This window comes from Littorina saxatilis, unplaced genomic scaffold (assembly GCF_037325665.1).
Source record: "Littorina saxatilis isolate snail1 unplaced genomic scaffold, US_GU_Lsax_2.0 scaffold_723, whole genome shotgun sequence".
In the NCBI taxonomy this organism is placed as follows: domain Eukaryota; kingdom Metazoa; phylum Mollusca; class Gastropoda; order Littorinimorpha; family Littorinidae; genus Littorina; species Littorina saxatilis.
The window spans coordinates 28,865-43,864 of record NW_027125880.1 but is presented as its reverse complement, the minus strand read 5'-3'; the positions used below and the strand labels follow the sequence as shown (position 1 = coordinate 43,864).

General features: G+C 43.4%; 1 protein-coding gene across 1 annotated transcript in view; it reads right to left on the bottom strand.

The window, feature by feature from the left end:
• LOC138954339 (toll-like receptor 2 type-2) overlaps window positions 1-15,000 on the bottom strand; it is a 16,898-nt gene that overhangs the window by 58 nt on the left and 1,840 nt on the right. Inside the window, exons 2-4 of the mRNA XM_070326207.1 lie at window positions 5,850-9,667; window positions 4,411-4,664; window positions 1-3,724 (exon numbers count right to left, since the gene is read on the bottom strand). The exon at window positions 1-3,724 is cut by the window's left edge and continues 58 nt beyond it. Of these exons, the coding sequence (XP_070182308.1) occupies window positions 3,399-3,724; window positions 4,411-4,664; window positions 5,850-7,816 (2,547 nt within the window). The 5' untranslated portion in view covers window positions 7,817-9,667 and the 3' untranslated portion in view covers window positions 1-3,398. The remainder of the gene's footprint in view (window positions 3,725-4,410; window positions 4,665-5,849; window positions 9,668-15,000) is intronic.

The window sequence follows — 15,000 nt, the reverse complement described above, 5'->3', positions numbered from 1 at the left end:
TGTACACACACACTGTACACACTGTACACACACACACACTGTACACACACACTGTACACACACACACACACACTGTACACACACACTGTACACACACACACACACACACACACACACACACACACACACACACACACATTTGAATAGTCGTCGTTTCATGAGAGCTCATATCGGAAGTAGACGAAACGGGAATTTTGATGTAGTCATTTCGGGAATTTCAAAGCTAACATGTTGTGAGTAGACTAAACAGCAAGTAACAATCTTTTCGTTATACACAATATTGTTCTGCTGTTTGACAAGATCACACTGCTGCAGTCTGAGAATGTCTGTCAGTCAGAGAATGTTCGTTACCTGGGTTCTTCTTCTTCTTCTTCTTCTTCTTCAGCGTTCCAGAATTGTCTGGTTACGTGTGAGCTCGTTTGCCCATTTGGGTTCCCCACTCTATACTCTGAGAGCATAGTCAGCTCGCTCCGCTTTCGTTGAGTAGGCATGCTGGGTATTTTCGTGTTTCCATAACCCACCGAACTCTGACATGGATTACAGGATCTTTTCCGTGCGCACTTGGTCTTGTGCTTGCGTGTACACACGAAGTGGGTTAGTCACTAGCAGGTCTGCACATAAGTTGACCTGGGAGATCGGAAAAATCTCCACTCTTAACCCACCAGGCGGCAGCGACCGGGATTCGAACTCACGACCTCCCGATTAGGAGGCCGACGTCTTAATACCACCACGCCACTGCGCCCGTTACCTGGGTTCAATCACTAACTAACCTGCCCATTTCATGAATATTTACAGTTTAAAAATAATGTTGTCAACGTCAAACAGGAAAGGAAAGACGTAAACTAACATTTGACGCCAAGTAGAGGAAGGGCTCCTAATATGGACCGGCTCCTATTATGGACCACCTCCTGTTCTGACAAACTAACGGCGCTAGAGCGCTCAAAACAATTTAATTGGCTGTATTCACCCTCTCTGGATAACTTTCACATGTCAAAACAGTTGCAGAAACACAAACCCATGGGTGCAACCTGGACAATTCCAAAAACCGGCAAAAATTGGGGTCCAGCTTTTTTAGTATTTAAAATGCCAAAAAAGAAACTCTCCTGGAACAAAAACATCGGCAGCCGATGAAACCAAAAACCGGCTGCCGGCGTGTAGCCGGCAGAGTTGCACCCATGCAAACCTCAAAACCGTAAGGCCTTTTCTATTCTTTTCACTTTTGGCAGGGTTCACTCTAAATTTGCCGTCTAAAACGGACTCGTTTCTGTCCACATCCAAAGCTTTTATCACACAAAAATTGCTAAATATGACAGCTAAAACCGTATTTGTTACATTTTAGCAATGTTGATCCCGAGTTTCTACTGCAAACAAAATATAATAGCAAAATCTCAAAGTATGTGAGAGTCCCCTAATATGGACCACATTCAACAAATCGAAGAAAATTAAAACTAAATGCTATTTTTATTAGTTTATTCAGAAGTTTGCTGGAAATAACCTATAACTAGCCTTCGAGATTTAAAAAAAATATCACAAATAGGCTTCTGTTCGTGGAAGTTGATAATTTCACTTATTTTCACTCTGTTTTTGATAAGCTTCTTTAGTTTCCTGGTGTGCTTAAAATAATGCTCTCATCAACCCGAAACAGATAAATCTAAAGCATAGTTTGATTAGTCTGACTTGCACACTAAGTTGTATCATGTTATTTTGAAGTATAGGGGGCTTTTTACAGTGATTCGAGAAGGCCGCTTCAGTGGTCCATATTAGGCGCCCAGGCTCCTAATATGGACCATTTGGTTTTTTTTCTGTATTTAATTTTTGCTGAATATCTATCAAAGCTAGTTCACTCTAATTAGGCCTAACGGTTAACCTAAGAGAGAAGGACTACCAAACACAAAATGAAACTTCTTCGCAAGAAAACAAGCTAGTTATTAGCATGAAACACAACGTGGTCCATATTAGGAGCCCTTCCCCTATGTAGTTCATTTGCTTGTTCTGCTTTACTTGAGAAATGTTCATGCCGATAATACATGATAAAGAAGGATTCTTAGTGACCTAACTGAGGCTACAGTTGGAGATGGAAGTTCACCAACAATTGGGAACATAGTTTTTACTAACAAAAATACGGTGGGTGCCGACCATTTCTTCGAATTTTGATCCATCGCCACACAGAGCCGCTTTGCTGGGGTACAATTTCCGAGACTACAGCAATAATTTATGCTCACTACGTCGATGTTTTGACCTCAATGCAGCGTGACGTCATCCTCTCTCTTGCGACTTTTTCTCGCGCGCGTGGCTTGTGTGTGTTTGCATACATGTGTGTGTGTGTGTGTGTGTGTGTGTGTGTGTGTGTGTGTGTGTGTGTGTACGCGTGGTCTCTATCACTTTGTCACTATTTCTTTCTCTTTGCATGTCTGTGTCTAAAGTGCTATATCTCTCTCTTTTACTGTCTTTCTCTCTCTCTCTGTTGCATTTCTGAAAGGGGTGTTATTACGTGTGTGTGTGTGAGAGAGAGTGAGAGAGTGAGAGAGAGAGAGAGAGAGAGAGAGAGAGAGAGAGAGAGAGAGAGAGAGAGAGAGAGAGAGAGAGATAGGCGGAGAGATGGAGGGAGACTGGGTGGCGGAGAGAGAGAGAGAGAGAGAGAGAGAGAGAGAGAGAGAGAGAGAGAGAGAGAGAGAGAGAGAGAGAGAGAGAGATAGAGGGGGGGGGGGGGGGCGATTTGTCCTTCGCTGGGAGTATGCAGTGCCTTGGCATTGCGCGTCTACTTAATTTCAAAACATGCCCTGAAGGACACACTACGAGGGAGGCCGGGTGGCGCCATGTCAGAGACTGATGTCTAGGCGATAATCTAGTCAATCACTGGCGCCATGTCAGAGACTGATGTCTAGACGATAATCTAGTCAATCACTGGCGCCATGTCAGAGACTGATGTCTAGGCGATAATCTAGTCAATCACTGGCGCCATGTCAGAGACTAATGTCTAGGCGATAATCTAGCCAATCACTGGCGCCATGTCAGAGACTGATGTCTAGGCGATAATCTAGTCAATCACTGGCGCCATGTCAGAGACTGATGTCTAGGCGATAATCTAGTCAATCACTGGCGCCATGTCAGAGACTGATGTCTAGGCGATAATCTAGTCAATCACTGGCGCCATGTCAGAGACTGATGTCTAGGCGATAATCTAGTCAATCACTGGCGCCATGTCAGAGACTGATGTCTAGGCGATAATCTAGTCAATCACACTTTTCCTGGTTGATTGTTATGATCAACGGCTGTACAGCTCAATCGCAAAATAAATGCACTTTAAAGATTCATTTTCGATGAAAATAAGGAGTGTTCGGCAAACACGTTTCATAGTTGTCTTTACCATGCTGAAGAAACAACAACAGCAGGTCATTTCACCTATACGCTGGAATTATTTCGCTGAGCGAAACGTTCAGACGTCCCCAAAATGAGGCTCTAGCCTCGCTCTCGTTCGACCAATGAATGTAGTGGAGGATTTGGCAGATTTGGCAGACGGCCATCATGGGTGTTGTAAGCTCATTGGTTTGTATTTCGTGAAGGCGTAATACTACAAGTTCGTCATCAGTCTTGATGACGTGATGAAGCCCAAAGGAGAGTTCGAACTGACACCACTTTCTGCGTGCAAAACTTCGCGAGAAAACCATCAGGATTTTTCGACTGGTGAGAATATTTTCCACAATGTTGTCTGCGATGTATCTTCCTGCAAAATAATAACAGAAAAGCAATCTGCTTGTTAACGTTCTCAATGTTGTTATTGTTTGAAACGTGTGTATGTGAATTTGAATAAACACGCTTAAACCAATAACAGAAAAGATGTGAAGGTGAGTGTATTAAATGAGAAGGAAAATGGAAAGAGAGCTTGACAGGAGCATCTGTCAATAATTATGCTATTGTTAGCTGTGTGTGTGTGTGTGTGTGTGTGTGTGTGTGTGTGTGTGTGTGTGTGTGTGTGTGTGTGTGTATACATACATATATATATATATATATATATATATATATATATATATATATAGAGAGAGAGAGAGAGAGAGAGAGAGAGAGAGAGAGAGAGAGAGAGAGAGAGAGAGAGAGAGAGAGTCAAGACCCAGCGGATGAATATCAAGGGACTCACGAGCCTCTGGCGAGTGAGCCCCTTTGATATTCCCGCTGGGTCTTGACTGAAATACAAGCCATATAAAAAATCACGAGTGTTGTAACCTCTATATCCCATGCAGATCTAAAAAACAAAGTGTGACGAAAACATCAAGCTTTAGTTGTCTGTTCAGATGAGGCACCTCTGCACATACCTTATTCTAAAGCCCCACAATAATGTGCTTGGCAAATTCCAAAAAAAAAAAAAAAAAAAAATCTTAACCGAACATAATAAAACCTCAGATCAAGACCTACCAGGACTGGCGTCTCTTGTGCGAATGTACAGCCTCAGACCCAGTCTGTCTTCCAGCTGAGGCATGAGAATGTACTTGACCCACGTCCAGTCCTCGTCAGCAAAAGCCACGTAGACGTCAAAGTTGAAGTTCTCGACGAGCTGACGTCGTCTAAAGCCCTCACCACGCCCTCGGAACTGCTCGTGCACTATTAGACGAATGTGCCAACGATAGCGATAGACCGTGGACACAAGACCTATTGTTGCCATGAGTATGCTGGAAATAAAAACCGTATGATGATCAGTGCAGGTAAACTGTGAGAGGAGAATTAAACTAAAAATCAGTCATGACGAGCTGTTTTTGACGAATGTGCCAACGATAGCGATAGACCGTGGACACTGCCTAGACCTATTGTTGTCATGAGCATAGTGGGAATAAAACCGTATGATAATCATTGCAGGTAAAATGTGAGAGGAGAATTAGACGCGTATGCTGGAAATAAAACCACATGATGACCAGTCAGGGGCAGAGCAGTTAAGCCAGGGGAGGAGGAGGAGGGGGATCCAGGGGGAAACGGCCCGTTGGGGGGTCTGGAAGGGCGACGCCCCCCTGAAGCTGAAGAATGTTGGCTATTTTATAAACAATGTGTGGCTTATCCTCGATTTAAAACATGATCAACTAAAACGCGTTGGGCCTAGTTTTTTGAAGAAGTTTTGAGTTTCCATATGCTTCGACGCATGCGTTTGGGCGGGGGAGGGGCGAAGGAGGGTTCGTGCTATAACTGTGACAATTAAACAATTGACTCTTCCCCCGGCTTTACAGACAGAAAAAAAATTCACAGGCAGAAAATGTTCTTTGGTTTTTTTCGCAGACAGAATCTTCTTTTTGGGGGGACAGCCGGGGGGTGGGAGGGGGGGGGTCCGGAACCCCTGTAACACCCCCCCCCACACACACACACACCCCCCTTAATCCGCCCCTGTCAAAGCAGGTACAATGTGAGTGGAGAAATAGGGTTAAACCAAACGTTAAATAAGGGTGTGCGAATGTGAATCACATACCTACTGCTGGCATCAGAAAGCAAGTAGCAAAGTCTAGAAAAAGTAAGAATGACAGAAGAAAAGAAAGAATGGTTAAACAGGATGACAAAGAGATACTTTAGGAAACTGCACATAAAGAGCAATCTCATGTTAGTGGAGTAACAAGTTACAAGAGGAGAAAACAAAAACAAACAGAAAGATAGAAAGAAAGAGATCAAAAGTGACAGAAAGAAAGTAAAACAGAAAGAAGAAGAAAATAATGAGAACAAGACTGAAAGAAAGAAAACAAACAGAAGGAAATGTCAGGTAGAGAACAGAAAGAATGTCTGAAGGACGGAAAGGCACAGACAAAAATAGATAGAAAGAAAAACAGGAAAACAAAAGGAAGAAAGGATGACAGAAAAAATAGAGAGAAAAAATATACCTGACAACAATGACGATGAATACACTGGTTTCATGGTCTAGCATACAGCTCTGCTGAGGAATGCTGAAATCCACAAGTTCAACAAACTGTGGTTCACGATACCACTCAGAACGTGCACCCCAGATCTCAGGACCTGAAGAATCAGACGAAGCCACAGCTCCGGAGGCCTTCTTCCAGTTCAACGAAGAGGAGGAGGATTGAAGGGAACTTCTGCGTTGTGAATTTGAAGCTGGCGAAGACAACATCAAGGGAAATGAGAGGATTGAGTTCTGCGTTTGATTCGATGGGCTGGAGGAGGAGGAGGAGGGGGAGGAGGAGGAGGAGGAGGAGGAGGAGGAAGAGGGGGAGGATGAAAAGGAGGAGGAGGAGGAGATTGCTTGTAAAGGTGTGATGTTCTCTTGTTCAGACGAAGACGGATACTTTTTCTTCTCAATATTACGACATTCGTACTTTCCTCTGGAGTTGTTAAACTCGTGAGGAGAGGAACGCATCCAGGACTGAAGCCATTGGATGTCACAGTCACATCGAAACGGGTTCTGGCTTAGGTCCACGTGTTTGAAACGGGATCTGGTTTCAGGGGAAAACGCGTTTGATTGGACGGTTTGAATCTGGTTATCGTTGATTTCCAGAGTGGTAAGTTTCCTCAAGGAATCGAATGCTCCGTCCGGTAGTTTCGTCAACCCGTTCTGATAAAGGCAGAGTGTTGTTAGATTTGGGAATCCCGAAAACGTTTCCTGTGAGATTTCTTTGATGGCGTTGTTACCCAGATGGATGTAGCTAACATTTCTCAAATGGCCGAAGATAAGGATGAAGTTCTCATTGCTGATGTAGTTTTGTCCTAACAGTAGGTTCTCTATCCCTGTACAGTTTTTAAAACTCTCTGTAGACACGTTGTGCGTGCTGAAATAGAAATGGTTGTACATCAGAGACACAGTGCGAATCCGTGGGTTGTCGAAGGCACCAGCTTCAATTTTCATCAACTCCATATTTTCTAAGTACAGTTCTTGCAAGTTCGGGAAGTGTTGAGCCTTGAACATCCCAGTGGCGACGATTTTGATCTTGTTCTGACCCAGGTCCAAATATGTCAAACTCGGCAAGCAAACGGTCTTGCTGATTGCTTTGATCTTGTTCTCCTTCAGCATTAGCTGCTGGAGGTTAGGGTAATACGAGCGGCCCTTTCGTCCAGGAGCCTTTTTTCCACACGTGTGGAGAAAGTTATTCAGGTTGTTATAGTTCAGGTTCAGCTTTTCCAGCGAAGGAGCATACCCGGGGTGTACCGAGATCAAACGGCTGGATGCAACACCCAGAGTGGTAAGTCTAGTCAAAGGCTGTAGAGCCGACATGTTTAGATGTTGAAGATGCTGATTGAAATGAAGGTAGAAGGTTTGGAGAAATGGCATTGGATACCTGTAGAACAGGTTATCTGGCAATGGCGGGAGGTCACAGACTCTAATGTCCAGTCTGGTCAACGAAGACATTGAAAACACTGGTTCCAAGAGGGTGTAGTTTTTGGTCAAGGCGTAATCATAATCCAAATACAATTCACTGAGATTCCGTAAAGGTTTCAACGCTTGAGGATGGATGTACCCCAGTCGTTTATTGTCCCCGATGTCAAGCCTGCGAACTTCGGTCACGTTCTCGAAGAAGTCTTCTCCAATTTCCAACAGATAGTTGAAAGTGAAGTTAAGAAAGTGAAAAGTGCCGTTGACCTTGGGAACGAAGGTCAATTTACCATCGTTTCTGGAGCAGTCCAGTTCAGTTTCAGTACACCAGCAGACTGCACGCGATTCGTTATAACAAACATGGCGAATCTCGGACGGCCTCGGGGGAACTACGTTTTGGACATGGGCAAGCTTGCTGAAAGGATGCATATCTGTTGTGTTGTCTGGGACGTCAAAGCGACACAAACTATTCGCTGGTGTCAGCATCAAGAATGACAGAAGCAGGCATAACGGTAAGCGCGCCATCTTGAGGACACTAGATGAATATATGTTTCTTCGGAGTGCAGTTTGGTTCAGTATTCGAGTATCTCTTCAGTAAGACAATTAGCGTTCGTGTAATTCTTCTAAGGCTAGTTTTGCTAGTAGAACCTTCTTAGTATTCGTTTTTTAAAAGTCGATTTTTAGTCAAGCTGCTCTCGATGCCAGTGCACAGAAAAGGTGGATCTAAACGTACAGCTTTTGGTAATAGTTTGATTTTACACTGTTTTGTCACCATGGAGACGAGGTATCACTCACACTGCGTTGTCACTATGGAGACAGGATACCACTTACATTGTTTTGCAACTACAGAGATTGGGTACCTCGCACTGCCTTATCACTATAGGGTATCATGCACTCACACTGCTTTGTCACTATGGAGACTGTATCACTCACACTGCTTTGTCGCTATGGAGACTGTATCACTCACACTGCAGTTTCTGTGGAGACTGCATGAGTATCACTCGCACTGCTTTGACATTATGGAGACTGGGTATCACCCAAACTGCTTTGTCACTATGGAGACTGGGTATCACTCAAACTGCTTTGTCACTGTGGAGACTGGATATCACTCAAACTGCTCTGTCACTATGGAGACTGGGTATCACTCAAACTGCTTTGTCACTATGGAGACTGGGTATCACTCACACTGCTCTGTCACTATGGAGACTGTGTATCACTCACACTGCTCTGTCACTATGGAGACTGGATATCACTCAAACTGCTCTGTCACTATGGAGACTGGGTATCACTCAAACTGCTTTGTCACTATGGAGACTGGGTATCACTCACACTGCTCTGTCACTATGGAGACTGGGTATCACTCAAACTGCTCTGTCACTATGGAGACTGTGTATCACTCAAACTGCTTTGTCACTATGGAGACTGTGTATCACTCACACTGCTCTGTCACTATGGAGACTGGGTATCACTCACACTGCTCTGTCACTATGGAGACTGGGTATCACTCAAACTGCTCTGTCACTATGGAGACTGTGTATCACTCAAACTGCTTTGTCACTATGGAGACTGGGTATCACTCACACTGCTCTGTCACTATGGAGACTGGGTATCACTCACACTGCTCTGTCACTATGGAGACTGGGTATCACTCACACTGCTTTGTCACTATGGAGACTGTGTATCACTCAAACTGCTTTGTCACTATGGAGACTGGGTATCACTTACACTGCTTTGTCACTATGGAGACTGGGTATCACTCAAACTGCTTTGTCACTATGGAGACTGGGTATCACTCACACTGCTTTGTCACTATGGAGACTGTGTATCACTCAAACTGCTTTGTCACTATGGAGACTGTGTATCACTCAAACTGCTTTGTCACTATGGAGACTGTGTATCACTCAAACTGCTTTGTCACTATGGAGACTGTGTATCACTCACACTGCTTTGTCACTATGGAGACTGGATATCACTCACACTGCTCTGTCACTATGGAGACTGGGTATCACTCACACTGCTTTGTCACTGTGGAGACTGGGTATCACTCAAACTGCTTTGTCACTATGGAGACTGGGTATCACTCAAACTGCTCTGTCACTATGGAGACTGGGTATCACTCAAACTGCTTTGTCACTGTGGAAACTATGTATCACTCACACTGCAGTTGCTGTGGAGACTGCATGAGTATCAATCGTACTGCTTTACACCGCGGAGACTGTATCACTCACAGTCATTTGTCACTATGGAGACCGGTTATCACTATGGCTGCTTTGTCACTCTTGACAGGTTTTATTTCGCACTCTGCTTTTCCACCAATATCCAACTTTCAGTTGGTATCCACTTGAACAGTGTCCTGACAAAGAGTGGACGTTTTCGCTGAAACACAAATACAAATACTAGAATGAATATCAAACATTTCATGCTTTCATATGTGTATGTTTTGTAAATTTAAATTTCCATCAACTTACTTCTTTTTTTTTGACAAATAAATATTGTATCTGTTTTTCTTTCACCAATCATTAAATCATAAACTTTGATTTCATTGAGAACTGCACTCATTCAATCTGTCATTTCTGACACATAACGTTAAGAGTGTTAAAGGATTTTTCTCACGATTTGGCACTTCAAAGAAATACTAACTTTCATTTCGACACGGTCAACACACACACACACACACACACACACACACACACACACACACACACACACAAACACACACACACACATACACACACACACACACAAACACACACACACACACACACACACACACACACACACACACACACACACACGCACACACACGCACACACATGTTAAAAAAACCAAATCCTCCGCCGACAAGTCTTCCTTTTGGAACGAAAGTTATTGTTCCACTGAATAGCACAATGAAGTACGTTGGGTGCATGTTTTTAAGGCACAAATCATCCACACACCCAAATGACTAATAACACCAAGTTTCGTTTTCCTGATATCAACCCCCTGCAGCTTGTGTTATCGTGAGAAAAGTTTAGCTTTTGCAGCAGGGACATGAAAGCAAGACAAAAATCAATGTGCAATGTTCCACATTATGTACAATCAGAGGGGGGAGGGGGAAAGGGGGAGGGGGTTCTCCCCAGCTCATTTGGCGTTGACAACCACTTTGTCGTATGGAAATGCAAGCACAAAGAAGAAGAATGCGCACGTTAACGATCTCGCGTAATCAGAGAAAACACAAGAACATGGAAGCACACAGATATGACGCGCCGTTTGATGCTAACTGTACTGAAGTAGAGTTTTGGGGGAGAAACCCTACTGAAGTACAGTTAGCATCAAACGGCGCGTCATACACACATATACCTTGCACACATACCCTCGAAGAAGGCGTCATGCTGCCTATGTTGCAGGGTTAAAATAAACAACAACATAAAGACGTTGCTACACAACAACATTCTCGTTAAAAGGCGACCATGAGAAGCTCAAGAACACACACAGAGAACAACACGTAACACGGTGGTAAAGATGCCAAAGATCACGTACAGAATAAATCGAGAGGATGTATTCAGTACGCACACCAGTCGGCTCCCAATTCAAGTTCTTTTCACAAATACGTGACATAATTATCTCTCCTTGCATTTATCACACTATCGTTACTCCTCTCAAGTTCCTTGCGGGGCTGACCTTTCCACTAGCGTTATATTGCACAATGCCATAAATGTCTGGGGCCGGTAATATGAACAGCGTATTTTGGACGGTCGAGCAACCACAGTCGACTGACTGTCAAGTCAGTTGACTGCAGTCTGCTGACCGGCCGTGTTTTGACGGGTAATATGTGCAGCGCGGTAGCACTGACAGTCGGCTGACTAGACAGTCAGCCGCTCAGTGGTATTTTTAGAACATTACAACTTCCGATGTAAACATCGGTCCTGTTTTGGCGGTACCGGTATCTAAATTTCGGCGCCGACCCTAAACTTTTTTTTTCCAAACTCAAATTTTTTATTTTTTTTTTTTTTGGGTGGTAAAGGACAGGGTGAGAAAATTTGATCATTAAAAATCTGAAAAATGTAAAAAAAATATTGTTTTTAGAAAACGATCCAAATTTACGTTCATCTTATTCTCCATCATTTGCTGATTCCAAAAACATATAAATATGTTATATTTGAATTAAAAACAAGCTCTGAAAATTAAATATAAAAAAATTATTATCAAAATTAAATTATCGGAATCAATTTAAAAACACTTTCATCTTATTCCTTGTCGGTTCCTGATTCTAAAAACATATAGATATGATATGTTTGGATTAAAAACACGCTCAGAAAGTTAAAACAAGTAGAGACACTGCGGTCGATCGACCGAAAAAGGTGCCTGTAAGCCCAACCGCAGTCGGGCGACTGTTTTCAGTTGGACCGGCAGTTGTTCGCGCTCATATTACTGACTTTTGCGGTTCAACGTCGACCCACCGTCAGTTTCACGGTCAGCCGACCGATGACTAGCTACATATTACCGGACCCTGAAGGCTAAGTTAAAGTTTACGGTTTACGGTCGACGGCTTAAGTTCTCTAGGCATGCACGGGCACGACGTGAACTGGTAGTTCTCTACGAATTGACTTGTTCGTGTGTCATCTGTCTGATGATCTTTTATATATACCGATTTGCTGAGTGTGTACTGCCATTGTGATGGGTGACTCATTAATTCATGTATTTAAGTAATTGTTTTTTCGATTGCTGTTTATAATTACGTACATACTCACGCAGTTAAGCAAATAGGGGGGGGGGGAGACATGTAAAAATCCACTTGTGCCATAAAAAAACCACGATAAACACACGCATACGAGTGCACATGGGATTTTCAGCACACGATCAAAAAGCAAAAAGGAGAAGAAACGTATCTGTTTTCAATTTGAAAGTCTGTTTGTTTCAATTCTGTGTAAGTAATCTAAGTAATCTTTCAGACTAACCCTCAATCGCAAACAATGAGCCCCGTGTTAAATTGGTAAGAGTTATAAAAACCTCTTCATTTTCCCCTCGTTAAAAGGTATGCATGGCTCAGTTCCATATTTATTAGGGATGAAAAATACTCTTGTTAACCGAAACGTTAGTAGAAAAATCATTTCTAAAGCCCTATAGAAAGAAAGAGGCAATTGAATACTTTCTTAGTCAGTCACGTTTAAAGCGTGTCTGCGTTCGAAAGTATCACCGTGCGCCGAAGTTAAAAGCAATGAAAGAAGTTTTGATAAACACAGCTAGGTTTGAAACCTGCTAGTTATATTTACACACACACACACACACACACACACACACACACACACACACACACACACACACACACACACACACACACACACACACACACATTCGAGCCACCCCCAACCCGCACACACACACGCACACACACACACACGTCATAGAGACTAAAACACTTCATGCACGAAACTAATGCAAACACTATTCGAACAAAATTGGCACCCAGCCATTAGAGCAATCAGAATGACCTCTTCAAAAGCCAGCTAGACTGTTCAAATAGTATCCAGCCTGTCGCCTGTGTAATTAATTTTAAAGTTGAATCATCAAGGGGGGGGGGGGGGAGGGGGGGGGGGGGTATCTCGGTTTTCTCACGACGAAGCCGTGCTTAGTTCAACCTGGTACAAAGACTAAACGATGAACCTCGATTGTGGTGTGTGTGTGTGTGTGTAAATATAACAAGCAGGTTTCAAACCCAGCTGTTTTTATCAACACTTCTCTGTATGTGTGTGTGTGTGTGTGTGTGTGTGTGTGTGTGTGTGTGTGTGTGTGTGTGTATGTGTGTGTGTGTGTGTGTGTGTGTGTGTGTGTGTGTGTGTGTGCGTATGTCTGTCTGTCTGTCTGTCTGTCTGTCTGTCTCTCTGTCTCTGTCTGTCTGTCTGTCTGTCTGTCTGTCTCTCTCTCTCTCTCTCTCTCTCTCTCTCTCTCTCTTGTGTATGTCTCTCTCTGCCTGTGTATGTCTCTCTCAGTCTGTTGGGTTGTTGACTTTAGTTAAGGACGTTTTAAGTGCTTTGCTAGTTATGGAAACTTTCAATTTCTCAGGAATATGTCAAGTTCGGTATCATATTTCAACCTCATTATTAATTTTAGACAAAACTTGAAACCTTGAATTTCTCTGAATGCTACTTAACTTCAAGCAATCGTTGTTATTTCACTTCACATACACTGATTGGAGATGGGAATTAGCTATACACTTGATTGGTCGTGATTTTCCGCTGCGCAGAATTGTTAAAGTGAACCGTAATCGATTTTGTTTGTATCTTGTTGTCATATCTACAATGATCATAAATATACACTGTCAGTTCGAGGGACATAGTTATGTGTCTGCGTTGAACAAAAATCACTTTGGTCTCTTTGGTATTTTGACCATTGGTCACTCCTCTGCAAGGCGGACAGCATCCTGACCTCAGGTCTAAATGAGTTCGGCTCATTCTCCCTGACAGGATGCCTTGAGTTTCCTTGTCTGGCAAGGAAACCGATTTTTTTTATTTTTACATATTTAGAGCTTTTTGTAATGTATTATTGATATAAGCAGATTCTCGATCGTCGATAATGATTTTTCATGGTGTTTTGAATTTTTCAATAACAAAGGAATTGATATGTGAGACAGTTTCAAGCGAGCTATTTTTCGCGGCTGTATTTACTGTGCAAACAACTCTAAATATGGCAAAAGTGTCACGTGATAATCAACCGTTTGGTTTCGGCGCTCACTGGAGCAGACGATTTTTTCTGTAACCAGTTGACAGTGATGAAACCATATATACCGAGCAACAAAAGAAACGCGAATTATTTTTCGATATTTTGATTTTAAAAAACGCAGTTAATCTGAGAGTGACCATTTTCGGGATATAGATGCCCTATGCAGTCATGTGTAACAAAGCTGTTGTGGGAATATTTTCCCATTGCTGCTGTCTCAACGCACTTTCTTTCTTTATTTGGTGTTTAACGTCGTTTTCAACCGTTCAAGGTTATATCGCGACGGGTCTCAACGCACGGGACAAGCAGTCGGGACAAGCAGTTTCCACGTGAAACACATGATGCGCGCTTACAGCACGTGCAAGCGGAGTAGGGGAAACCTCATGTGTGACATGTGTTCACTGATGCATTAGGAATAAAAAGAGACCATGGCACGCTTACTGCCAGTCTTACTTTTTTGACAGAGTCAAGATTGACACCAGAACAACGCGAGAGGGCAGTGGGTCGATTATCGGCTGGTGATGACCCAGAAGCGGGAGCAGTCGCTTTCAATGTGCATCTGTCAACAGTGTATCGCCTTCAGCAACGTTTTGTCAACACTGGAAGCACTGCTGATACACAACGAAGTGGAAGACCTCGCGTTACCACACAGAGACAAGATCGCCAGATCCTGCGTCATCATTTGAGAAACCGATTCCATACAGCCAATGAAACAGCCAGGAACACCGTCGGTAACCACCAGAGACCCATCAGTGGCCAGACAGTACGCCGAAGACTTGCTGAGCGAGACCTCCAAAACTGCCGTCCAGCTAGAGGACCTGTCCTCACTCAAAGACATCGCATGGCGCGCCAGCAGTGGGCCAAGGATCACATCAACTGGAACTGGAGACAATGGCGAAACATTCTGTTCACCGATGAGAGCCGTTACTGCATTAGTCATGTTGATGGGCGTGTCAGAGTGTGGCGAAGAAGAGGTGAACGCTATGCTGGTGACTGCGTCATGGAACACAATG